The 27,001-nt window shown below is 40.6% G+C and overlaps 1 protein-coding gene across 1 annotated transcript in view; it reads right to left on the bottom strand.

Moving 5' to 3' along the window:
* Positions 1-27,001, bottom strand: part of STRA8 (stimulated by retinoic acid 8) — a 136,191-nt gene that overhangs the window by 92,708 nt on the left and 16,482 nt on the right. Inside the window, exon 2 of the mRNA XM_053719688.1 lies at positions 7,807-7,882. Coding sequence (XP_053575663.1) covers positions 7,807-7,882 — 76 coding nt within the window. The remainder of the gene's footprint in view (positions 1-7,806; positions 7,883-27,001) is intronic.

The following is a 27,001-nucleotide window of genomic DNA, read 5'->3' as shown; positions in this document are numbered from 1 at the left end:
AACTAGCTGACAATCCTTTATCCAAACCTTCTTGGAGAAAGGAGAGAATCTTTGGAATTTTAATCTTACTCCAGGAGAATCCTTTGGATTCACACCAACAGATATATTTTTTCCATATTTTATGGTAAATCCTTCTAGTCACAGGTTTTCTGGCTTGGACCAGAGTATCAATCACAGAATTTGAAAACCCACGCTTGGATAAAATCAAGCGTTCAATTTCCAAGCAGTCAGCTGCAGAGAAACTAGATTGGGATGTTCGAATGGACCTTGTACTAGAAGGTCCTGTCTCAAAGGTAGCTTCCATGGTGGAGCCGATGACATATTCACCAGGTCTGCATACCAAGTCCTGCGTGGCCACGCAGGAGCTATCAGAATCACAGAGGCCTTCTCCTGTTTGATCCTGGCTATGAGCCTGGGGAGGAGAGGAAACGGTGGAAACACATATGCTAGGTTGAACGACCAAGGCGCCACTAATGCATCCACTAGAGTCGCCTTGGGATCCCTGGATCTGGACCCGAAGCAAGGAATCTTGAAGTTCTGACGGGACGTCATTAGATCCATGTCTGGAATGCCCCATAATTGGGTTAACTGAACAAAGACCTCCGGATGGAGTTCCCACTCCCCCGGATGGAAAGTCTGACGACTCAAATAGTCCGCCTCCCAGTTGTCTACTCCTGGGATGTGAATAGCAGATAGATGGCAGGAGTGATTCTCTGCCCATTGGATTATCTTGGTTACTTCCTTCATCGCTAGGGAACTCTTTGTTCCCCCCTGATGATTGATGTACGCAACAGTCGTTATGTTGTCCGACTGAAATCTTATGAACCTGGCTTCCGCTAGCTGAGGCCAAGCCAGGAGCGCATTGAATATAGCTCTTAGTTCCAAAATGTTTATCGGGAGAAGCGACTCTTCCCGCGACCATAGGCCCTGAGCTTTCAGAGAGTCCCAGACCGCGCCCCACCCCAAGAGGCTGGCGTCAGTCGTGACGATGACCCACTCCGGTCTGCGGAAACTCATTCCCTGAGACAGGTGATCCTGGGTCAACCACCAGAGAAGTGAGTCCTTGGTTACCTGGTCTACTTGAATTTGGGGAGACAAGTCTGTATAGTCCCCATTCCACTAATTGAGCATGCACAGCTGTAATGGTCTTAGATGAATTCGAGCAAAAGGAACCACATCCATTGCTGCGACCATTAGTCCTATTACTTCCATGCATTGAGCTATGGAGGGTTGAGGAATAGAGTGAAGAACTCGACAAGCTTTTAGAAGCTTTTTCTTTCTGACGTCTGTGAGAAAGATCTTCATTTCCACAGAATCTATTATTGTTCCCAGAAAAGGAACCCTTGTGGACGGTGACAGTGAACTTTTTTCTATGTTCACTTTCCACCTGTGAGATCTGAGAAAAGCCAACACAATGTCTGTATGAGCCCTCGCTTTGGAAAGAGACGACGCTTGGATTAGGATGTCGTCTAGATAAGGTGCTACAGAGATGCCCCTCGGTCTTAGGACCGCTAGAAGGGACCCTAGCACCTTTGTGAAAATTCTGGGAGCGGTGGCTAAACCGAATGGAAGAGCCACAAACTGGTAATGTTTGTCCAGAAAGGCGAACGTCAGGAACTGATGAGATTTGTGGATTGGGATATGTAGATACGCATCCTTCAGATCCACGGTAGTCAAAAATTGACCCTGCTGGATTGTTGGTAAGATTGTCCGAATGGTTTCCATCTTGAAGGATGGAACTCTGAGGAACTTATTTAATATCTTTAAATCCAGAATTGGCCTGAAAGTTCCCTCTTTTTTGGGAACCACAAACAGGTTTGAGTAAAACCCTAGACCTTGTTCCCCGGAGGGGACTGGGTTTATCACTCCCATCTTTGATAGGTCTCTTACACAATGTAAGAATGCCTGTTTCTTTATCTGGTCTGAAGATAAGCGAGACAGGTGGAACCTTCCCTTTGGAGGAAGTCCCTTGAATTCTAACAGATATCCCTTGGAAACTATCTCTAGTGCCCAGGGATCCAGAACATCTCTTACCCAAGCCTGAGCGAAGAGAGATAGTCTGCCCCCTACCAGATCTGGTCCCGGATCGGGGGCTACCCCTTCATGCTGTCTTGGTAGCAGCAGCAGGTTTCTTGGTTTGTTTAACCTTGTTCCAGCCTTGCATGGGCTTCCAAGCGGGTTTGGGCTGGTCCGCGTTACCTTTTTGTCTAGCGGCAGTGGAGTTATTAGCCGGTCCGTTTCTGAAATTGCGAAAGGAACGAAAATTAGACTTGTTCTTAGCCTTAAAAGGCCTATCCTGTGGGAGGGCATGGCCCTTACCCCCAGTGATGTCTGAAATAATTTCCTTCAATTCCGGCCCAAAAAGGGTCTTACCCTTGAAAGGAATATTCAGTAACTTAGTCTTGGACGACACGTCTGCCGACCAGGATTTTAGCCAAAGCGCCCTCCGCCCTACTATAGCAAAACCTGAGTTTTTCGCCGCCAATTTCGTTATTTGAAAGGCGGCATCCAATTTAAAGGAATTAGCTAACTTTAATGCGTGAATTCTGTCCATGACTTCTTCATAGGAAGTCTCTTTCTGGAGCGACCTTTCTAGTTCTTCGAACCAAAAGGACGCCGCTGAAGTGACAGTAATAACACACGTAGCTGGTTGAAGGATGAACCCTTGCTGAACAAAAATCTTTTTAAGCAATCCTTCCAATTTTTTATCCATAGGATCTTTGAAAGCGCAGCTGTCCTCTATAGGAATAGTTGTGCGCTTCGCTAGTGTTTGCCAAAATGAGGCTTCCTCCCTCAGCACACTAGAGTGAAGGGGCCTTCCTGACTAGATTTAGGTGTCTAAAACAAGCCAGATCAATAAAAAACGTTCCCAAGTGTATGTGAGCTTATAAAATATTTCAAATGGTATAATATTGTAATAAAAACCAATCGATTTAGCCCCTAACAGTGTCTACCAGCATAAAAAACAAAAAGGGGAAGCCTGTTATCTGAGGTGAAAGAAAAATGGCTTACCGTTTCCCCTGAGGGGAAAAATGACTGTCATCTAGCATTAGCCTGTGTTGTTAGAAGGAGACTAGTCATACCTGAAGCAGATGAGTCTGCAAACTGTTACCCCCAACTGAAGTTCTCTTGTTTCAACAGTCCTGCGTGGTAACAGTAATGGATTTTAGTTACTTGTACTAAAATCATAGCCCTCTTAAACAGAAATCTTCATCACTTTTCTGTTATAGAGTAAATAGTACAAGCCAGCACTATTTTAAAATAACAAACTCTTGATAGAAGAATAAAAAACTACAACTAACACCACAAACTCCTCGCCATCCCCGTGGTAGATGCTACTTGTTCAGAGCGGCAAGGAGAATGACTGGGGGGCGGAGCCAGAGGGGGAGCTATATGGACAGCTCTTGCTGTGTGCTCTCCTTGCCTTTCCCTGTGGGGAGAACATTTCCCACAAGTAATGGATGACGCCGTGGACCGGACACACCAATGTTGGAGAAAAGTCATTGTAGGTTATAATTTTTGCACCTCCTGTATTTTAAACATTTCAATGAGAAATGCATATTGTTTAAAAGGGGACATGAATCAAAATATTTATTTCATGATTGAATTGAACATACAATTTTAAACAACTTTCCAGTTTACTTTTATTACCAAATTAGTTTCATTCTCTTGGTATCATTTGTTGAGGGAGCATAAATGCACTACTGGTTTCTAACTAAACACATGGGTGAGCCAATGACAGTCGGTATATACTGTATATGTAGCAACCAATCAGCAGCTAGAACCTATGCTCTTTGCTGCTCCTGAGCTTACCTAGATAAACCTTTAGCAAAGGATAACTAGAGAAAAAAGCAATTAAATAATAGAAGTAAATTGGAAAGATGTTTACAGTTGTATGCTCTGTCTAAATCATGGATTTCTAATTATGACTTTACTGTCCCTTTAATGTTAAGCCCTTGGCTGTTTTTTTCTCTTTATTTTATTTACTTATTGCTTTTTATACCATTAATATTTAAAACATAGCAAAACACAAACTATAATACAAAACTAACTTCACTTGTCTATCCCAAAATTATCAAATTTTAGAAATCATATTCCCATTTAAAAAAACATTATCTAGCACAACTATAATTAAACAACACATTGTGTCTCAGTATCTATTTGTTTTCAGTGTGCTGTTGTCACCCAATTACTAAATAAATTCCTTGTATATATATCTCAGCAAACACTCGCCTAGATTTAGAGTTTGGCGGTAGCCGTCAAAACCAGCGTTAGAGGCTCCTAACGCTGGTTTTTACCGCCCACTGGTATTTGGAGTCAGTCATTAAAGGGTCTAACGCTCACTTTGCAGCCGCAAATTTTCCATACCGCAGATCCCCCTACGCCATTTGCGTATCCTATCTTTTCAATGGGATCTTTCTAACGCCGGTGTTTAGAGTCGTGGCTGAAGTGAGCGTTAGAAATCTAACGACAAAATTCCAGCCGCAGCAAAAAGTCAGGAGTTAAGAGCTTTCTGGGCTAACGCCGGTTCATAAAGCTCTTAACTACTGTGCTCTAAAGTACACTAACACCCATAAACTACCTATGTACCCCTAAACCGAGGTCCCCCCACATCGCCGCCACTCTATTAAAAAATTTTAACCCCTAATCTGCCGACCGCACACCGATGCCACCTACGTTATCCCTATGTACCCCTAATCTGCTGCCCCTAATACTGCCGACCCCTATATTATAACATACAATACCCCCCCCCCAACATTACAACCCACCACCCACATACCCCTAATCTAACCCAAACCCCCCTTAAATAAACCTAACACTAAGCCCCTGAAGATCTTCCTACCTTGTCTTCACCATGCCAGGTATCACCGATCGCTCCAGGCTCCAAAATCTTCATCCAAGCCCAAGCGGGGGCTGGAGATCCATCATCCGGCTGAAGTCTTCTATCAAGCGTCGGCTGAAGAGGTCCAGAAGAGGCTCCAAAGTCTTCATGCTATCCGGGCAGAAGAGTAGATCCGGACCGGCAACCATCTTCTTCCAAGCGGTGACAAGCGGCTCCATGTTGAAGACCTCCGGCGCGGATCCATCCTCTTCTTGCGACGTCCTAAGTCCGAATGAAGGTTCCTTTAAATGACGTCATCCAAGATGGTGTCCCTCAAATTCCGATTGGCTGATAGAATCCTATCAGCCAATCGGAATTAAGGTAGGGAAAATCTGATTGGCTGATTGAATCAGCCAATCAGATTGAGCTCGCACCCTATAGGCTGTTCCGATCAGCCAATAGAATGCGAGCTCAATCTGATTGGCTGATTGGATCAGCCAATCGGATTGAACTTGAATCTGATTGGCTGATTCCATCAGCCAATCAGAATTTTCCTACCTTAATTCCGATTGGCTGATAGAATCCTATCAGCCAATCGGAATTCGAGGGACGCCATCTTGGATGACGTCATTTAAAGGAACCTTCATTCGGACTTAGGACGTCGCAAGAAGAGGATGGATCCGCGCCGGAGGTCTTCAACATGGAGCCGCTTGTCACCGCTTGGAAGAAGATGGTTGCCGGTCCGGATCTACTCTTCTGCCCGGATAGCATGAAGACTTTGGAGCCTCTTCTGGACCTCTTCAGCCGATGCTTGATAGAAGACTTCAGCCGGATGATGGATCTCCAGCCCCCGCTTGGGCTTGGATGAAGATTTCGGAGCCTGGAGCGATCGGTGATACCTGGCATGGTGAAGACAAGGTAGGAAGATCTTCAGGGGCTTAGTGTTAGGTTTATTTAAGGGGGGTTTGGGTTAGATTAGGGGTATGTGGGTGGTGGGTTGTAATGTTGGGGGGGGGGGTATTGTATGGTTTTTTTTACAGGCAAAAGAGCTGAATTCTTTGGGGTATGCCCCGCAAAAGGCCCTTTTAAGGGCTGGTAAGGTAAAAGAGCTTTGAACTTTTGTAATTTAGAATAGGGTAGGGCATTTTTTTATTTTGGGGGGGCTTTGTTATTTTATTAGGGGGCTTAGAGTAGGTGTAATTAGCTTAAAATTGTTGTAATATTTTTATTATGTTTGTAATTAATTTTTTTACTTTTTGTAACTTAGCATTTTTTATTTTTTGTACTTTAGTTAGTTTATTTAATTGTAGATAATTGCAGGTATTTTATTTAATTAATTTATTGATAGTGTAGTGTTAGGTTTAATTGTAACTTAGGTTAGGATTTATTTTACAGGTAATTTTGTAATTATTTTAACTAGGTAGCTATTAAATAGTTCTTAACTATTTAATAGCTATTGTACCTGGTTAAAATAAATACAAAGTTGCCTGTAAAATAAATATAAATGCTAAAATAGGGTTTATTTTACAGGTAAGTATTTAGCTTTAAATAGGAATAATTTATTTAATAAGAGTTAATTTATTTCGTTAGATTTAAATTATATTTAACTTAGGGGGGTGTTAGGGTTAGACTTAGCTTTAGGGGTTAATAAATTTAATAGAGTAGCGGTGAGGTCCGGTCGGCAGATTAGGGGTTAATACTTGAAGTTAGGTGTCGGCGATGTTAGGGAGGGCAGATTAGGGGTTAATACTATTTATTATAGGGTTAGTGAGGCGGATTAGGGGTTAATACATTTATTATAGTAGCGGTGAAGTCCGGTCGGCAGATTAGGGGTTAATAATTGTAGGTAGGTGGAGGCGACATTGTGGGGGGCAGATTAGGGGTTAATAAATATAATATAGGGGTCGGCGGTGTTATGGGCAGCAGATTAGGGGTACATAAGGATAAGGTAGGTTGCGGCGGTGTACGGAGCGGCATATTAGGGGTTAATAATAATATGCAGGGGTCAGCGATACCGGGGGCGGCAGATTAGGGGTTAATAAGTGTAAGGCTAGGGGTGTTTAGACTCGGGGTACATGTTAGGGTGTTAGGTGCAGACTTAGGAAGTGTTTCCCCATAGGAAACAATGGGGCTGCGTTAGGAGCTGAACGCTGCTTTTTTGCAGGTGTTAGGTTTTTTTTCAGCTCAAACTGCCCCATTGTTTCCTATGGGGGAACCGTGCACGAGCACGTTTTTGAAGCTGGCCGCGTCCGTAAGCACCGCTGGTATCGAGAGTTGCAGTGGCGATAAATTATGCTCTACGCTCCTTTTTTGGAGCCTAACGCACTGAAAAAGCAGCCATTCTGTGAACTCTAAATACCAGCGGTATTTAAAAGGTGCAGGGAAAAAAAAGCATCCGTTAGCTACGCGGGTCGTTACCGACAAAATTCTAAATCTAGCCGACTGATTTCATAAAAAGACTTATCTGCTAAATTTACAGGACAATATGCACAGGTATCATCAAAGGGTAGCAAAATGGCATTTTTATCTCTAAAAATTATTAAAATTACTAACCCATATCATTGTAAAATTTGTATTTTTTTTTAGTTATTGTAAATTGAAGTCTGGTCAAACTTATATGTAGCTGCACTATAGTGACTGTGTTAACCCCTTACAGGATACGTTGCTGGTTGTTAAGGGAATGTGTGTCTATAATAGCGCGGGTCTTCCCGCGAGCAGCAAGACTGCACTATAAGTCCCTCCCTCCATCCAGATGGCCTACTAAAATAGTGCGGTCTCGCTGCTGGTGGCGAGACCGCACAATTCAAAACGGCAACCCCATTGCTGGTCATTAAGGGAATAAAAGCTTTAGTAGACAATGTCAAGCATGTGTATATATACACACAGTATATATAAATATATATGTGTGTGTGTACCACGTGTAAGTATGCACATGCGCTCATTTGCTCTCAAGCAAATAAAAAACAGCTATAACATAATCTTACCTTTCATCTTTAGGAGTGTATCCAGAGTACTTTCAAGTTGCTGAATATAATGTTTAGTTTGACGCAGAACTTGAGGCTGGAAAAGGAAAATAAAATAAGAAACAACCGTTTAAATTATGTGTAAATTAAATTTTAAGGACAGACAGGAATAAACATATTGTAAATTTATTTAGCCCGACAACTTTACTATCACAGTCTATTATTACAAAAATAAACTAAACCAGCGAATTACGGCTTGACTAGAAGAATTTAAAAGGGACGTGAATGACAAAATTAAACTTTCACAGTTCAGATAGAGTATGCAGTTTTAAAGGGACAGTCTATCTGATTGTTTTTATTGTAGATAAGATATATAACATCTTTACTACCCATTCCCCAGCTTTGCATAACCAACATTGTTATAGTAATATACTTTATAACCTCTAAACTTCTGACTGTTTCTAAGCCCCTGCTGACCACATCTTATCTCAGTGCATTGTATTAGCTTTTAACAGCTAGACAGTGCTAGTTCATGTGTGTCATATAGATAACATTGTGGTCAATCCCATGGAGTTATGCAGGAAGCAGCATTAATTGGCTAAAATGTAAGTTTGCTAAAAGCACTGAGATAAGGCCGCAGTATGCAGAGGCTTAGATACAAGGTAATCACAGAGGTAAAAAGTATATTAATATAACAGTGTTGGTTATGCAAATTTTGTTGTTCTCTTGGTATTCTATATTGAAAAGTATACCTAAATATGCTCAGCAGCAATGCACTATTGGGAGCTAGCTGGTGATTGGTGGATACTCACATATGCCTCTTGTCATTATCAGCTAGCTCCCAGTAGTCCATTCATGCTCTGCAGCTGGCTTATGCAGGAATTACACACAGTTTCAGGCAATCCAGGCCGGCGCTATGAGGATCACCGAAGCCCTCTCCTGTTTGATTCGAGCAATTACCCGAAGAAGAAGAGCAAACGGAGGAAATAGGTATGCTAGACTGAAGGTTCAAGGGACCGCCAGAGCATCTATCAGTTCCGCCTGGGTGTCCCTGGACCTCGACCTGTTTCTCGGAGCTTGGCATTCTGTCGGGATGCCATGAGATCCAATTCCGGCTGACCCCACTTGAGAATCAGATTGGAGAACACTTCCGGATGGAGTTCCCACTCCCCCGGATGAAAGGTCTGCCTGCTCAGGAAATACGCCTCCCAGTTGTCCACCCCTGGGATATGGATCGCTGATAGGCAACAAGAGTGGGCTTCCGCCCACTGGATTATTTTGGTTACCTCTGTCATCACTAAGGAACTCCTCGTTCCTCCCTGATGATTGATGTAAGCCCCTGAAGTTATGTTGTCCTACTGGAACCTCATAAACCGTAGTGAGGCTAACTGGGGCCAGGCGGGCATTGAAGATTGCTCTCAGTTCTAGAATGTTTATAGGAAGAACAGACTCTGACCGAGTCCAAACTCCCTGAGCTTTTAGGGAGCCCCAGACTGCTCCCCACCCCAGAAGGCTGGCGTCTGTTGTCACAATCACCCAAGATGGTGTGCGAAAGCAGGTTCCCTGGGAGAGATGATCCAGAGACAACCACCATTGAAGAGAGTCCCTTGTCTCCTGCTCCAGAGTTATTCGAGGAGACAAGTCTGCATAATCTCCGTTCCATTGCCCGAGCATGCTTAACTGCAGAGGTCTGGGATGGAAGCGAGCAAACGGGATGATGTCCATTGCCGCAACCACCAGTCCGATTAACTCCATGCACTGAGCCACTGAAGGCCGAGGAGTGGACTGAAGGACTAGAAAAGTATTGATAATCTTTGATTTCCTGACTTCAGTCAGAAAAATCTTCATAGACAGGGAGTCTATTATGGTTCCCAAGAAGGTGACTCTTGTGTCTGGAACTAGGGAACTCTTTTCCAAATTTACCTTCCACCCGTGAGTTCTCAGGAAAGATAACACAATGTCGGTGTGGGATCTTGCTTGTTGAAAAGATAGCGCCTGGACTAGAATGTCGTCCAGATAAGGCGCCACCCCAATGCCCCATGACCGAAGTACCGCCAACAGGGACCCCAGAACCTTTGTGAAAATTCTGGGAGCAGTGGCCAGGCCGAAAGGAAGAGCCACGAACTGGAAGTGTTTGTCCTCGAAGCAGGGCCACCACTAAAAATTTTGGGGCCCCTGACTTAACCACTGATCAGGGCCCCCCCCCCTCCTTTGAAACGTGCAATTTTTGACCAAGTGACAAACGTATATGTACTTTATTCTTAAGTGTCTATTTAAACTTGGAAATGTTGTAAAGGTACTAACATACAAACACACAGACACACTCATACACTGAAACACACACACTCACACATAAGGATTCACATATAGACACTCTAGCAGACAAGCAAAGAAACACACTCAGACACAGACACCCAAACAGACACTCAGCACTTGCTTACATTGACCTGACAAGTAATGAGGTAAACTACAGTTTTGTAAAAAAAAGGAGATTTAGAAAACAAAATATGGAGTTCCAATTATCTTTTTGTAAAAGAAGATGCCAACTAAATGATGACAACAGCATGCAGTGTCTGAAAGGAAGGGCCCTGAAATGCCTAAACAATAATTTAAAGGTTAAATGGTAGATTGGGGACTTCCGGAAAGGTCTCATTAGTCTCAAAGTCTGTAGAAAGATGTGAATAATCAGTAGTAAGGTCAAAATGTCCTAAAAAGGAACAGACAATTGACACATACACACAAACTCAAACTTGCACATACACCCAAGGAAACACTGACAGAGACAGCCTCAGAAAACACAGAAAGACATACACACACACACTCACACCCACAGAAAACACACAAAGACATACACACACAGAGAGACAACCACATAAAACACAGAAAGACATACATACACACACCCTCACAGAGACACCCACAGAAAACACACACCCTCAGAGACATCCACAGAAAACACAGACATACACACCCACCCTCAAAGAGGCATCCAGAGAAAATACACAAAGACAAACATACACACACCCTAACAGAGACACCCATAGAAAAAGCTCAAAGACATAAGCACACACCCTCACAGACATCCACAGAAAATGCACAAAGACATACACACCCACCCTCACAGAGAGACCCACATAAAAAAAAATACATACACACTCATAGAGACACAAACCAAAGCACAAAGGCATAAACACAGACAGCCACAGAAACACTCACTGGAGGAAACATTTATGCACCTTGAATCCCCTAAATCAACAGTGTGTGACATGCATGATAAAAAAAAATTTGCAGAAAATAAGAGATCACTTTTTAAAGAATCATATTTGTAAATGTGCAAACAAAAATAATTCTGTGAATTCAAAATTGTACATTAATGATCTGGGTAGATGGCTAGATGAAGAAAAGTACTTTTAAAAAGGTATGCTTGTTTGATTTTTCCCCATTTTCCCCAACCAAGAGCACCACTTCAAATATAGTGTACAACTGTTCCCATCTGTCAGCTGTACTTATGGATTTTGAAAATGCTGTACTCTATATGGTCTTGGTGGAACCATAAGCTGTGGTACTCATACCATTAGATTTGGTTAAATGCAGGATATAGGCTTGTTGGTATGCATTTCAAAATTAAGTCAGCTGTAGTGTAAACTGAACAGTTTTAAGTTAACCTGTCTCATTTCAAACACTGAGCAATCTTACGGCTAGATTTAGAGTTTTGTCGGTAACGACCCGTGTAGCTAACGCATGCTTTTTTTCCCCCGCACCTTTTAAATACCGCTGGTATTTAGAGTTCACAGAATGGCTGCGTTTTCAGTGCGTTAGGCTCCAAAAAGGGAGCATAGAGCATAATTTACCGCCACTGCAACTCTAGATACCAGCGGTGCTTACGGACGCGGCCAGCTTCAAAAACGTGCTCGTGCACGATTCCTCCATAGGAAACAATGGGGCTGTTTGAGCTGAAAAAAAACCTAACACCTGCAAAAAAGCAGCGTTCAGCTCCTAACGCAGCCCCATTGTTTCCTATGGGGAAACACTTCCTATGTCTGCACCTAACACTCTAACATGTACCCCGAGTCTAAACACCCCTAACCTTACACTTATTAAACCCTAATCTGCCGCCCCCGCTATCGCTGACCCCTGCATATTATTATTATTAACCCCTAATCTGCCTCTCCGTACACCGCCGCAATTTACGTTATCCCTATGTACCCCTAATCTGCTGCCCCTAACACCGCCAACCCCTATATTATATTTATTAATCCCTAATCTGCCGCCCCCAACGTCGCCTCCACCTACCTACAATTATTAACCCCTAATCTGCCGACCGGACCACACCGCTACTATAATAAATGTATTAACCCCTAATCCGCCTCACTAACCCTATAATAAATAGTATTAACCCCTAATCTGCCGCCCCCAACGTTGCCTCCACCTACCTACAATTATTAACCCCTAATCTGCCGACCGGACCGCACCGCTACTCTAATAAATGTATTAACCCTTAAAGCTAAGTCTAACCCTAACACTAACACCCCCCTAAGTTAAATATAATTTAAATCTGATGAAAAAGAAAGTGGACCAAGTGTTCTTGGACAATTATAATGGGTTTTGGGAGCTGAAACCTGGGCCGTTACATACGCAACAAGCAGCTGGTGATAGAGACGGTGCTGCAGTGAAAATTGGTGATTCTCTGGTAAATAAGCAGTTAATTCAACAGTCCGCAAATATAGTAGTGTGTTTAAGGCAAAATCATATATGTGTGAACCATATCTGTGAGAGGCTACTAACACACCTGTTGATTAGCTCATAACAGCTATATTTTGCCCAAACTTAACGTCCCAGTGTGAGCTCACAAACTATCACACTGTCACAAGCAATATGGCTATAAGCAAACACACATCAGTGCTAATTTACCGTATGTGATCCTCTTGCCGCTGCTCCAAAAGTCTCAGCTTTTCTTTGATGTAACCGCCGTTCGCGGCTCCTCCTTATGGATGTCCCACAGAATGAGCGACCTGTTTGGCTTGCACTCCGGTGTTATTACCGCTAACCGCGTCTTCTCCTCTTAGGTCTCCCGCACTCTCAGCAGTTACCCTCAGCTTAGGAGACGAACGGTTACTCCAGCATGTTTCCGGCAGCTATCCACTGGCTGTCTCTCTATCACACACGCTGCGCGGCCCAGATGCTCCTCCCTCCAGTCTAGGGGTGAAAGGATAGGCTGTATAATCCAACGAAGACGAAGGGAATACAAAAGCTGAATGGAGTCCCAGTACGCCACGGTAAATATGAAAAAAAAGAGAGAGATATTCCCTTGTCCTCTATGAATCAGACACAAGAGCTGTGATCCTTAAAAAATAGTAACTTTATTTGTATTCCATAAAACGAGACTGGTGCTCCAACAAAGTAAAAAAATTGGGAAGAAAAGAGTTTGACCGGTTTCGGTCAGAAGGACCGTAGTCATAAACTTAAAATCTACCTGGTGTGCAGGGCTTTTAAATGAAATGGTATCCTCCTATTGGAGAATCCAAAATCATCCCATTATTTAACTGTTTATTCACTGTTTCAAGAAAAGCGTAAATACACATTTGTAAAGCAGGTAATTAATAAAGATAACACAAATCAATATCTATGTATTAACAACCTATAACAAAATGGACTGATATGGTAGAGGAGAAGAAGATATATATTTTTGTATATGGTAAAAATATATAAACAACATTCTCAAACCTAGTTATTAATTGTTAAATCCAAACCGTGTAATTTTAACCTGAGCTGATAATACTAGTACTAAATATATCCTTTGATTAAACGGAAAATAAGGAAATATAAGTTATATATGCCTTAAATCCAAACATAAATGTATTCAAAAGATATATTTTTAATTTTTTTTTTTTTTTTTTTTTTTTATTCACAAATGTTCAGATAAGGTGTATGCTATAAATGTAAAATAGCATTTTATCTGATATTCTGGTATTTATGTGAGGAGTGGAATTTACTCTACAATTATCAAGTATGACCATAGAGAAACAAGATACTGCATCACTATCTATAAAGACAAAGTATCAATCTCTACAAAAGAAGAGAAAGCCCTTATTAAACATATATTAGTGATGCTAGAGTATGAAAGTTTCACCTATTCCAATAGTTGATGATATCAAACTCGGAGTTGAATCCAACAGGTAGCAGGCTACCCAGTTTATGTATCCAGTATATTTCCTGTCGTGAAAGTATCTGGAACTTATCACCCCCTCTAGGGGGTTTCTGGATCTGTTCTATAGCCTGCCACCTGAAGGAACCAACATCTCCATTGTGTACCTCCAGAAAATGTCTAGACAGAGCCGAGACAGCTCTTTCCTTACTGATATGGGCCAGATGTTCCTTCACTCTCATGCCCACCTCCCTAGTGGTTCTACCGACATATTGTCTGGTACAAGAGACACACTCTACTAAGTAAACTACATATTTACTTTTGCACTTAACACAGCCTCTTGTTTCAAATATTTCTCCAGTAGTTGCGGAAACAATACTATTGGAGACATGGATATATTCACAGGATCTACAGGTGCGCTTACCACACCTATAGGTACCTTTGAAATGTAACCACGAACTCTCAGGTTGTTTGCTCCTCAACAAACTTGGAGAAAGGATGTTACCCAACGTCATATTGCGCTTGTAGACAAATTGGCAACCCTCACTTATGAGGGTCCTCAATTGTCTATCTCCTCTGAGAATTGGTAGATTCTTCCGAATAGTATTGCAAACCTGGTAGTACTGGTTGGAATATGCCGTCACAAACAGGGGCTTCTGGTGGGCACTCTGCTGTTTATTCTGACCTTTCTTTTCTCGCGGAATTAGTAAGTCACTCCTGTCTACCATTTGCACCTCTCTGAAGGCTCTGTCAACAACCCTCTTTGGGTAGTTTCTTGCCCTCAATCTGTTACTGAGTTTCTCACTCTCGTTCTTGAAATCCTCATCTCTGGTGCAATTGCGTTTGACACGCAAAAACTGCCCCTTGGCAATTCCTTTAAAAACATGCCCTGGATGGTTACTATGGGCATGTAAAATGGAATTACCAGAAATTGGTTTCCGATAGAGAGAGGAGACCACACTTTTGTCCTCATAATCTGAAGTCAATGTGACATCCAAATAGTTAATACTGGTTTTGTGCCATTCACAGGTAAATTTCAGATGAACAGAGTTAGAGTTCAAATATTCCACAAATTCTGTTGCCAACACTGGGCCACCAGACCAGATTATAAGAATATCATCTATAAATCTCATATATCTGATGATATGTGGGGAATAAATGTTTCCATCTCCAAAGACATGGAACCGCTCCCACCACCCCATAAAAATGTTGGCGTAGGATGGGGCAAATTTTGCCCCCATAGCGGTTCCACGTCTCTGGAGATAGAATTCATCAGCAAACTTAAAAAAGTTATGCTTCAGAAGGAACTCAATGACTGAGTAGATACTCCTGATGTTCATCCGAGAGACCTGTAAATCTCCTAAGGTAAAATTTGACAGCCCCAAGCCCAAATTCATGTGGTATGGAGGAATACAGGGAGACCACATCTATGGTCAACCAACTGTATCCCTCCTCCCATACTACTTACTCTAGCAAACATAGAGTGTGTGTGGTGTCTCTCAAGTAACTCGGTAGTCTTTGCACCAGAGGTTGCAAGAATTGGTCCACCCACCTGGACAATGGTTCTGTCAAAGAGCCAATGCCCGCCACTATCGGGCGACCTTTTACATCTTCAAGGCTCTTGTGGACCTTCGGGAGATGGTGGAAGATGGGCATTACAGGATTTTCCACCATAAGGCAATCATATGTCCTTCTGTCTAAAATGCCCATCTCCAAACCATCGTCCAGAAGGTCCCTGAGTAATGATTGATATTGTAAAGTGGGGTCTCTATTTAGGGGTGTGTAGGCGTCCAGATCGTAGAGTTGCCTATGGGCCTCATCCTCATACATACTTCTGTCCAACACCACCACACTACCCCCCTTGTCTGACTGTCTTATCACTAAACTCTCGTTATTTTGAAGTGTGGTCACAGCTTCTCGTTCCCTCCTAGTCAGGTTAGAGGGACCCCTGTATTCCTTTTTCGACAATTCAGTCAGGTCTTCTACCACTCTTTTATGGAATACTTCTAAGCTTTTCCCCCTAACCTGAATAGGGTAGAAATTGGATCCTGACCTCATTCTCACAGCTTCAATCTCATAGTTATTGGCTACCTCATTGTCACAAGAAAGGTCCTCTAAATCCGTCAAAGCACAAATATCTTGAAATGTCATATTCTCTTGATTGGTCAAAGTTCCTTGTAACTCTGTATCCGTCCCTCTTAAGTCAGTGTTTGGAAAATATTTCCTAAGGGTGAGATCCCTCACAAGTCTATTTACATCTAAGATGGTCTGAAACAAATCAAAGTCTCGTGAGGGAACAAACCCCAGACCATAATTCAACACTTTATTTTCCACTGTAGATAATACATAAGAAGAAAGATTGATTACAGAGTTCTCCCTTACTGATATTTCTGCCTCAACATACTCCTGTTCCCCCTCACTGGATAACGGTGGTTGGCCGACTCTGGTGGGGGTAAATCTGTAGTCCCCCTTCCTCCCCCTTGTGGTTGTCTGGGGGCCCAGTGAAAAACCTGAGTTTCAGGAGTAATAGTATTCTGCCCTTGTTGGTTACTCCTAGTATCCATATGATAATGGGATCTACCTCTTCCCCTACGACCGCCCCTTCTGGGTACTGCCCCCTTACTCTGGTTGTCTTTCAGGATACCCTTTAATGGCTGTGCCCCAATAGCTTCCCCCTCATTTCTTGATTGATGTTGTGGAAAACTGTTGTCCTCAGGCTCAGAGCCTGAATAACCATCTGCCTCAAAACTTGAGGCAAATCTGTCCTCATCTGTCAAATCAGGCTCTGAATCTGAGAACACAACTTTTTTGGGGGGCTCTCCTGCTCGGGATCTACGTCTCCAATTACCCTGTCTTTTATTTTTTCCTTTATTACCAGTATTCTGATCATTCTGACTCACACTCTGTTGATTAGACCAGGTACTTTCTCGTTTCCGCCAAATATAGACTACTCCCTTATTGTAGTCCTTCTGGTCTCTAATAAACTTAGAGTGTTTTGTCTGAATCATCAGCTTCCTAGATTCAGACATTGTTTCCTTTAAGATATCGTCATATTGGGGATAGATTTCATGCTGTTTATACTTATTCATTTCAACCTGTAAATCTAAGATCTTATTCTTTACTTCATTTAACAATGTATCCTTATACTCTATAAGAAATGTTATCAATTTTAGTGAACAGTCTGTAAGGGCTTGATTCCATTTATCAATGAAAGTAGTGTCTTTAATATCATAGGTTGGAAACTTGTTGATTCTCAAGCCTCTTGGAATCATTTTCAGGCTGAGATACTTGGATAAAATCCACTTGTCCCATTTGAGTTTTTGTTCCTTAATCTTCAAATACTCCATGTCCATGAAAAAGTCCCCCAGTTGTGTATTGGGTACATCTTGTTTAAAGACATCTGCCAATTCCAATAAGTCCAAATTGTCATCGTCTGTGTCATTAAGTGAATAAAAGGAGACACCACTAGCCATATCTGTCATGGATAGTTATATAATCTAACAGTCTGTGTCCAGGACTATAAATAAATAAATCAGCTATAGGTCCTTACCCCTCTGTCCAATACTAAAATGTATCCACACCAGGGAAAATGCACATTCAAAATGATGAAAAAGAAAGTGGACCAAGTGTTCTTGGACAATTATAATGGGTTTTGGGAGCTGAAACCTGGGCCGTTACATACGCAACAAGCAGCTGGTGATAGAGACGGTGCTGCAGTGAAAATTGGTGATTCTCTGGTAAATAAGCAGTTAATTCAACAGTCCGCAAATATAGTAGTGTGTTTAAGGCAAAATCATATATGTGTGAACCATATCTGTGAGAGGCTACTAACACACCTGTTGATTAGCTCATAACAGCTATATTTTGCCCAAACTTAACGTCCCAGTGTGAGCTCACAAACTATCACACTGTCACAAGCAATATGGCTATAAGCAAACACACATCAGTGCTAATTTACCGTATGTGATCCTCTTGCCGCTGCTCCAAAAGTCTCAGCTTCTCTTTGATGTAACCGCCGTTCGCGGCTCCTCCTTATGGATGTCCCACAGAATCAGCCAATCAGATTGAGCTCGCATTGTATTGGCTGATCGGAACAGCCAATAGAATGCGAGCTCAATCTGATTGGATCAGCCAATCTGATTGAACTTGAATCTGATTGGCCGATTCCATCAGCCAATCAGAATTTTCCTACCTTAATTCCGATTGGCTGATAGAATCCTATCAGCCAATCAGAATTTGAGGGACGCCATCTTGGATGACGTCCCTTAAAGGAACCGTCATTCGTCGGGAAGTCGTCCGTGAAGATGGATGTTCCGCGTCGGCGGGATGAACTACATGGATCCGGAAGAAAGAAGATTGAATATGCCGCTTGATAGAAGACTTCAGTCGGATCATGGACCTCTTCAGCTCCCGCTTGGATGAAGACTTCAGCCGGATCATGGACATCTTCAGCCCCCCGCTTGGGCTTGGATCAAGACATCGGAGGCTCTTCTGGATCGATCGGTGAACCCGGCGTGGTGAAGACAAGGTAGGGAGATCTTCAGGGGCTTAGTGTTAGGTTTATTTAAGGGGGTTTGGGTTAGTTTAGGGGTATGTGGGTGGTGGGTTGTAATGTTGGGGGGGGTATTGTATGGGGTTTTTTTACAGGCAAAAGAGCTGAATTTTTTGGGGCATGCCCCGCAAAGGGCCCTTTTCAGGGCTGGTAAGGTAAAAGAGCTTTTCTATTTTAATTTTAGAATAGGGTAGGGCATTTTTTTATTCTGGGGGTCTTTATTATTTTATTAGGGGGCTTAGAGTAGGTGTAATTAGTTTAAAATTGTAATATTTTTCTAATGTTTGTAAATATTTTTTTATTTTTTGTAACTTAGTTCTTTTTTTATTTTTTGTACTTAAGTTAGTTTATTTAATTGTATTTATTTGTAGGTATTTTATTTAATTAATTTATTGATAGTGTAGTGTTAGGTTTAATTGTAGGTAGTTTATTTAATTTATTTATTGATAGTGTAGTGTTAGGTTTAATTGTAACTTAGGTTAGGATTTATTTTACAGGTAATTTTGTAATTATTTTAACTAGGTAACTATTAAATAGTTATTAACTATTTAATAGCTATTGTACCTGGTTAAAATAATTACAAAGTTGCCTGTAAAATAAATATTAATCCTAAAATAGCTACAATATAATTATAATTCATATTGTAGCTATATTAGGGTTTATTTTACAGGTAAGTATTTAGCTTTAAATAGGAATAATTTATTTCGTTAGATTTAAATTATATTTAAGTTAGGGGGGTGTTAGTGTTAGGGTTAGACTTAGCTTTAGGGGTTAATACATTTATTATAGTAGCGGTTTGGTCCGGTCAGCAGATTAGGGGTTAATAATTGTAGGTAGGTGGAGGCGACGTTGGGGGCGGCAGATTAGGGGTTAATAAATATAATATAGGGGTCGGCTGTGTTAGGGGCAGCAGATTAGGGGTACATAGGTATAATGTAGGTTGCGGCGGTGTACGGAGCGGCAGATTAGGGGTTAAAAAAATATGCAGGTGTCAGCGATAGCGGGGGCGGCAGATTAGGGGTTAATAAATATTATGTAGGTGTCGGCGGTATTAGGGGCAGCAGATTAGGGGTACATAGGGATAACGTAGGTGGCGGCGGTGTGCGGTCGGCAGATTAGGGGTTAAAAAATTTTAATAGAGTGGCAGCGATGTGGGGGGGCCTCGTTTTAGGGGTACATAGGTAGTTTATGGGTGTTAGTGTACTTTAAAACACAGTAGTTAAGAGCTTTATGAACCGGCGTTAGCCCAGAAAGCTCTTAACTCCTGGCTTTTCTCTGCGGCTGGAGTTTTGTCGTTAGATTTCTAACGCTCACTTCAGCCACGACTCGAAATACCGGCGTTATAAAGATCCCATTGAAAAGATAGGATACGCAATTGACGTAAGGGGATCTGCGGTATGGAAAAGTCGCAGCTGCAAAGTGAGCGTTAGACCCTTTCCTGACTGACTCTAAATACCAGCGGTAGCCTCTAACGCTGGTTTTGACGGCTAACGCCAAACTCTAAATCTAGCCGTTAGTCTGAGAGTATAACATGGTATGCCTCCTTGCATAAAGGGGTAGTAAACTGTAATATATATATATATATATATATATATATATGTGTGTGTGTGTGCATGTGTGTGCATGTATGTGATATATATATATATATATATATATATATATATATATATATATATATATATATATATATAAAAAATGCATATCTGCCAAAAGGGCACCTACCATTTGTGTATTGAGGAGGAAACAATCATAAATACACTGCTGCTAAAAAAAATGTGTTATTATGGACCCATGGCCCCACCATACAACTACTACCACACTGAAGTTACAATTCGAAATTGCGCTCCGTTCGGTCACTGAGGGTTGGGCACGCACTGACGTTCGCGTGACGTAGGCGCTCTGGAACCGCGCCAAATCGGGCTGAGCGAGACGCTACGGAATTGGCGTTCTCGCACAGGGGGGAGAGCTGAGTACCGGACAGAATCCACAGCTATCCGGTGGATCTGCATTTCACCCAGCAGCTCAACAGTCAGGCGTCGCAGTCCAGCTCCTTAGGTAAGGGGTGCGGAGGGAAAGGCAACACAGGGGTGAGTAAAAGCACTATTTTTTTTTTCCTTGTCTGTTTGTTATATATAAAGTAAAGATATACTGTGCTTATTGCCCTGTAGGTTGCTATTCTCCCTCAGCGCCCCTACCAGGAGCTGGTTCTAAGGTGCTTCTGTTAGAAGCGTGCTGCATCTGCACTGCATTAGATAAGCAGTGTTTTGTACCCTCATAGAGATATTAGGATCTGTGGAAAGGGGAATGATTTGTTAATTTTATTAAGGCCCTTAACATACAGGTCTTTTGTCTTTTTAAAAGAAAAAGAAAAAGAGGGGAAAAAATAGGGAAAAAAAGGAAAAAATAAGAGAAAAAGGAGGGAGAGAAGAAAGGAAACAGGGAAGAAAATGGAAGAATCTATCATAAAGGGACTCCTATGTGCAAATTTTGTATAATATTGGCTGTTAAAACTTCCAAGTGCAGGAGTAATATCTAAGGAGCTGGAGTTAATCAGCGTGCTGAGCTGCTGTAAAAGGCTCAGCCTGTTCAACTTGGCATATCGATGCCGCTACACTTGTGAGTACCCTGTGTATCTTTTTTATGCTACAGAAACAGCTGTTTATTTACGGATTCACACATGTGGGGCACATATTTGTCTCTTTCTTTTCTATCTTGTATGAGGGATAACGGCGACGACTCTGGGAACAGCGTGCTGGGCTGCTGTTAAAGGACCAGCCTGCTTCACTAGGCACATCAGAGTGCCGCAACTTTTGTGAGTATTCTGTGAATCAACTTATCTCAGCTAATAGGAATACATAAACAGGTTCACACATGTTTTTTGTATTTTTCTATCTTTTTTGTCTTTCCCACGCTTATTTGGCCTGGTATCTTACGCCTGACGGAAACGGATCTGTAAAAATCATGGAAGGAGACAGCGAGCTGGGCTGCTGCTGAAGGTCCAGCCTGTAACTAACGGCACGACAGAGTGTCTTACCAATTTGTGAGTACCCTGGGGAGTCTGATGGAGGGATAAGGGGGAAACAACAGATACACACATGTGGCGGTCTTTGTGCTCTTCTTTTTCTATATTCAGTTGGATATCTGAGGCTGGACTTCAAGGACCCTTACTGCATTTGCTAAGATGATCCTTAAGGAAAAAGGTGTCATAGACCCTGGATCCATTTCAACTCAGAAGAAAATTTGGAGAGTCGCATCTATAGCAAGTTCTACAAACCTAAATGGACTTACTTGAGTATCTAATTGACGCTGTGATTGCTTTGTTTTTTTTCTGTTTTTCTCTTTTTTTCTCTCTCTATCAGTGTGTAATATCTAGGAGCCAACTTGTGTTTAGCTTAGGTAGGGGTCAAAATCCTTTTTTTTTTTTTCCCTCATGTTCTGGTATTCAAATTGGGCAACTTAGGCTTGATTCATCTATCTTCTGGTTTAGAAGCAGGGTGTAACACATTCTACCAAAATCAGATATAAATAAATTTAAGTGCTATAAGCAACTGCCAAAGTTAGGGTATCTCTAGAAATAAGTTTGAGGCCTAAACAAGTAATGTAACGCTCCCTATAAACCAGCGTCTATGGATAAATTTCTTCTCCCACCCTTAAACAACAGAATAATGAATATGGCGAGTAGAAGGCAGCAGGAAAAAAAAATAATTAGACGTAGTACCGATAATAGCCAGGAGGTATCTCAAGAATATGTGATAGAAGGTGTAAATAGCTCTGAATTACTGAAGCAAATAAGTGAATTATTTCTTCCTAAATTTGAAGCAATTCAAACAAGTGTAGACTCGCTGTCACAGGAGATTAAACAGATGATAACAAGAGTGGGTTTAGCGGAACAAAGGATTTCAGATCTGGAAGATAGAGACATAGAGAAAGATAAAGACCTAGTATATATCCAGAAACAAGTCAAATTTTTAACTGATAAGGTCGAGGACCTGGAAAACAGGTCCAGGAGAAACAACGTAAGAGTGATTGGAGTTTCTGAAACAGTATCTGATAAAGAGCTAGTCCACTTTGCTTCAACTGAACTACCTTCCTTATTAAAAATCTCGGAGGCAGTTTGTACCTTTACAGTAGAAGAGCACATAGGTTAGGAAGATTAAGAGATCAAGAGGATGGAAAAAATAGACCTAGACCAATCATTATTAAATACTTAAACTTCCAAGAAAAAGTCAAGATCTTACAAGCATACAGAGCGCAGAAAGAAGTATTCTATCAAAGTAAGAAAATATTAATCTTTCAAGATTTTGCATTTGAAACCTTTAATAAGAGGAAGCTATGTGCCCCTATCTGTTCACGCCTGATTCAGGAAGGAAGGGTAGTTAGGCTATTATATCCTGCTAGAATCAGCATACAGACTAAAGAAGGATTCAGGATTTTTGAGAACCCCCAAGACTTAGAAAACTTCCTAAGAATTGAGCAAAGATAAAATAAGAAAGAGATAGTTTTGAAACCTGTATTATGAGTAGTCATGATTTGCAAAAAACTTTATGATGTATGCTTGCCAATAAGCAGTTGTGTGTGGGGGCCTTTTTTTTTTTTTTCTCTCCCCCTCCCCCTTACCTCTACTATATCTCTCTGTAAGAATTAGCAAATAAAAACGTATGCATAATGGAGGTATGTAAATTAGGATCATGGAATGTTGGTGGATTTACTTTTCCGGTTAAAAGAAAAGCGGTATTACAACATCTAAATAAGCTGAAAGTTGATATTGGCCTCTTACAAGAGACTCACTTAAATGAGTTAGCAAGTCAAAAACTTAAATGGGGATGGGTGGGTGAAGTAATCTACTCGGCTGGGGTACAGCGAAAGAGAGGGGTAGCTATAATTTTTAGGAAATCTCTAAAATATATAATTTTAAAGCAAGAAATTGATCAACAAGGGAGATATATTATACTCGAGATAGAAATAGGTTCCAAAAGAATTGTTCTCTGCAATGTATATGGCCCGAACACAAAGAAAATGGGTTCTGGGAGTTCCTGCAGTCAAAATTATTAAATTATAACCAAAAGATAATCATGGGGGAGTGATCTGAACTTAGTAGCTTCTAACGCTTTAGATAGAAACCGGCTGGGGAAAGAGGTCTTAATAGGTTGTAAAGATAACAAAATTCTTAAGAAATTTTGTTTCAATTTAGGTTTATTAGATATTTGGAGAAATACACATCCAGATAGTAAAGAATTCACATGTCTATCTAAAGTATTTAAATCTTTATCACAAATTGATATGTTTTTAATCAGTGACAAAATGTTCTCTATAACAAAAAAGGCAGAAATCATGCCAATTACTATTTCAGACCAAGCCCCAATTACTCTCTCTCTTCTAATCATGAATTCAAAACCGGGAAATTACAGAGTTCATTTTCCAACATATCTATATAATAACTTAAAATTTTGCAGATTTTTGAGTGAGAAATGGAGTATCTATTATAACCAAAATATAGATTTAGTATCCAATATAGAAAATATATGGCAGGCCTTTAAAGCAGTAATAAGAGGAGAGATACTTGCTTATGTAATTAAAGTAAAAAAAAAAAAAATGACTCTTATTGGATTCAGCTCTCCAAACAGATTATTAATAAATATCAAAAATATGTATTAGATAACAACGAAGTTAATTGGCGGAACTACTCAGAAGCAAAAAAACAAAGAGATAACTGGTATATTTCCAAAGAAACACAACAAGAACTAAAGAGGAATAGCAACTATATGCAATTTGGGAATAAGATAGGGAAATTTTTGGCCAGACTGGTAAGTACACGTAAAATGAATAGTTCCATATCTCTAATTAAGTCTAATCATAGAATATGTACTCTCCCCCAAGATATTTTGGAGGAATTTCTCCAATACTATAAAAGATTATATCAGGATCAACCTATAGATAAATCAAAGAAGGCTCACTTTTGGGACAGGGTTAAGCTACCCCAAATAACCAAAGAAGAGCTGGATTCTCTAAACTCTCCAATTACGGAAGAGGAGATTAAAAATTCTACAACCAATTTAAAGTTAAATAAAGCGCCGGGGCCGGATGATCTCCCAGGGGAACTATATAAAATTCTTGAAGATAAGATCACCCCTATTCTAGGTAAGGTTTTTAACAGTTTTTTTCAGGAAAATCAAATTCCTTCCAAATACTTTACAGAATCTAGAATAATTTTAATTTATAAACAAGGTAAAAACAGAGAAGCACTGGAGTCTTATAGGCCCATTTCTCTGTTGAATGTCGACTATAAAATTCTAACTCATATTTTAGCAAAAAGATTACAAAATCTGATCAGTGATCTGATCCACCCAGATCAAACGGGCTTTATTAAAGGAAGGACACATTAAAAATCTAAGGAAATTAGCTATTGTGAACTAATGAAGGGAAGAGGAATAGAATTATCAGAAGACGCTGCGGTTATATCAATCGACACACAAAAAGCGTTTGATACCTTATTATGGGATCATATGTTTACGACTATTTCCAATTTTGGCATTATGGGCAATTTCTTCCGAGTTATTGCCCTTTTGTACTCTAATCCGGGGGTGTCCCTATGTGTCAACTCTTTAATATCTGAGCAGTTTACTTTATATCGTGGGACAAGACAAGGGTGTCCACTATCCCCGCTCCTTTTCAACCTGGCCTTAGAGCCTCTAGCAATACTCTTCAGGCAAAACCTGTTAGGAATTAATATTGAAGGTCATAGAATAATTCAAGCTATATATGCTGATGATCTTCTTCTTTTTGTCCAAAATCTTAAGTATAATCTACCTATAATTATGGAGGCTTTAGAATCTTTTCACGCCTTCTCTAGTTTTGCGATTAACAAAGAATAATCTGAACTCATGTGGCTTATTAAACTAAAAACTTCTCCAATAATTCCTTTTAAGGAGGCTAAAGACTATATCACATATTTAGGGATAAAATTTGCTTCTAATTCTAAAAGATGGTATAATCTAAACTTCCTACCAGCCATTGCATCATTCAAGGAAGATCTAGAGAGATGGCGGAATTTGCCGTTATCTCTTGCAGGTCGTATTCACTTAATAAAAATGGTCTCCCTTCCAAAATTTATCTACATTTTCCAAGCTTTACCATTATTATTATTATTAAGGAAAGATCGAGTGATAATTAATAGATTAATAACACAATTTATCTGGAATCACAAAAAACCCAGGATTGCGCTTAAACGTTTATGCGCAAGGAAAGAAGCAGTAGGCATGGCTCTACCTGATTTTGAATTATATAATTTGGCATCTAACTTAAAATTTGTTTGGGACTGGTTTACTGATAATGGTCATTTTACCTTTCCTGAAATTGAAGGAGCTTTAGTAGCCCCTTTCTCTCTTAAAGCATTGATGCATATGCCCCCGAATTGAGTCCCCAAAGCTATAAAAAGATGTCAATTATAGAGCAACCAATACGGGCTTGGCGTCACCTCTGTTCTAAGATGGGGATTAATTATAGAGGATCGCCCTTCTTAACAATCAGAGGCAATCCAGAATTCTAAGAAGGATATGATTCGGCTAGATTTAATGCCTGGTCAGATCTAGGGATAAACTATATCTCGCAGTTGCTTAATAAAGAAGATAACTCTCTTAAAACCTTTGATGATTGCAAATTAGAATATAATATGCCAAACCGCCTTTTTTTTTCTTATTTACAAATCCGGCATTATGTTGAACAATGTAAGAAAATAAAAGCAATAGATTGGAAAATACTGATTATCTGCTTAAGTATGTCATTATCCCAAATAGGGAAATTCTCTATCTCATATTCATATCATGCTCTACTAGCACCCCAAGAACAACGCAATGCAAGATTTTTGGAACTAAAATGGGCTTCACTCTGCAGAACTGGAGTTAATGAAAAACTCAGGAGACAGGGTGGCAAAGGTAATGAAAGGAGAATATTTCAGGGAACAACAGCTAAAGGTCCTATACCAGAGCTATTACACACCTGGGTGGCAAGCCCGATGGGATAAAGCTAGTGAAAAGATAGTTTGTAGTAAATGTAAATATTTTGCAGCAGATATGATTCACCTTTTCTGGCTTTGTCCAGTAATACAAAGATTCTGGGGGAAAATCTCATTCTGGGCCACTAAGAGTCTGAACCAATATTTTCAGGTAAATAAATTCGTAGTATTCTTTCTGGTAACCAAGGAGGAAGCCGGGTCTAATTATTTAGTAATAAATACAGCAATTCTGATTGGCAGAAAACTTATATTGAAATATTGGAAGTCTAATAAAGAACCCAAATTTTCTGAATTTAAAAATGGGCTAATTTACCAGATGTTTTTAGAACAAGCCTCAGTCCAGACACAGATAGATAATAATATTAAATCTTTTTTGAATAAATGGGGGATATTCATTAAATCATTGGAACAGGAAACTCAAAAATTGGTCCTTCAACCATTCAAGAATTCTTTGTACATATAAGAAGCAAATTTAACGGGAGAGTGGCAGTTTACATGAGAGGTTATG

The sequence above is a fragment of the Bombina bombina genome, chromosome 6, assembly GCF_027579735.1.
Source record: "Bombina bombina isolate aBomBom1 chromosome 6, aBomBom1.pri, whole genome shotgun sequence".
Classification (NCBI taxonomy): domain Eukaryota; kingdom Metazoa; phylum Chordata; class Amphibia; order Anura; family Bombinatoridae; genus Bombina; species Bombina bombina.
The sequence above is the reverse complement of the archived record's forward strand: the minus strand, read 5'-3'. Positions and strand labels throughout refer to the sequence as shown.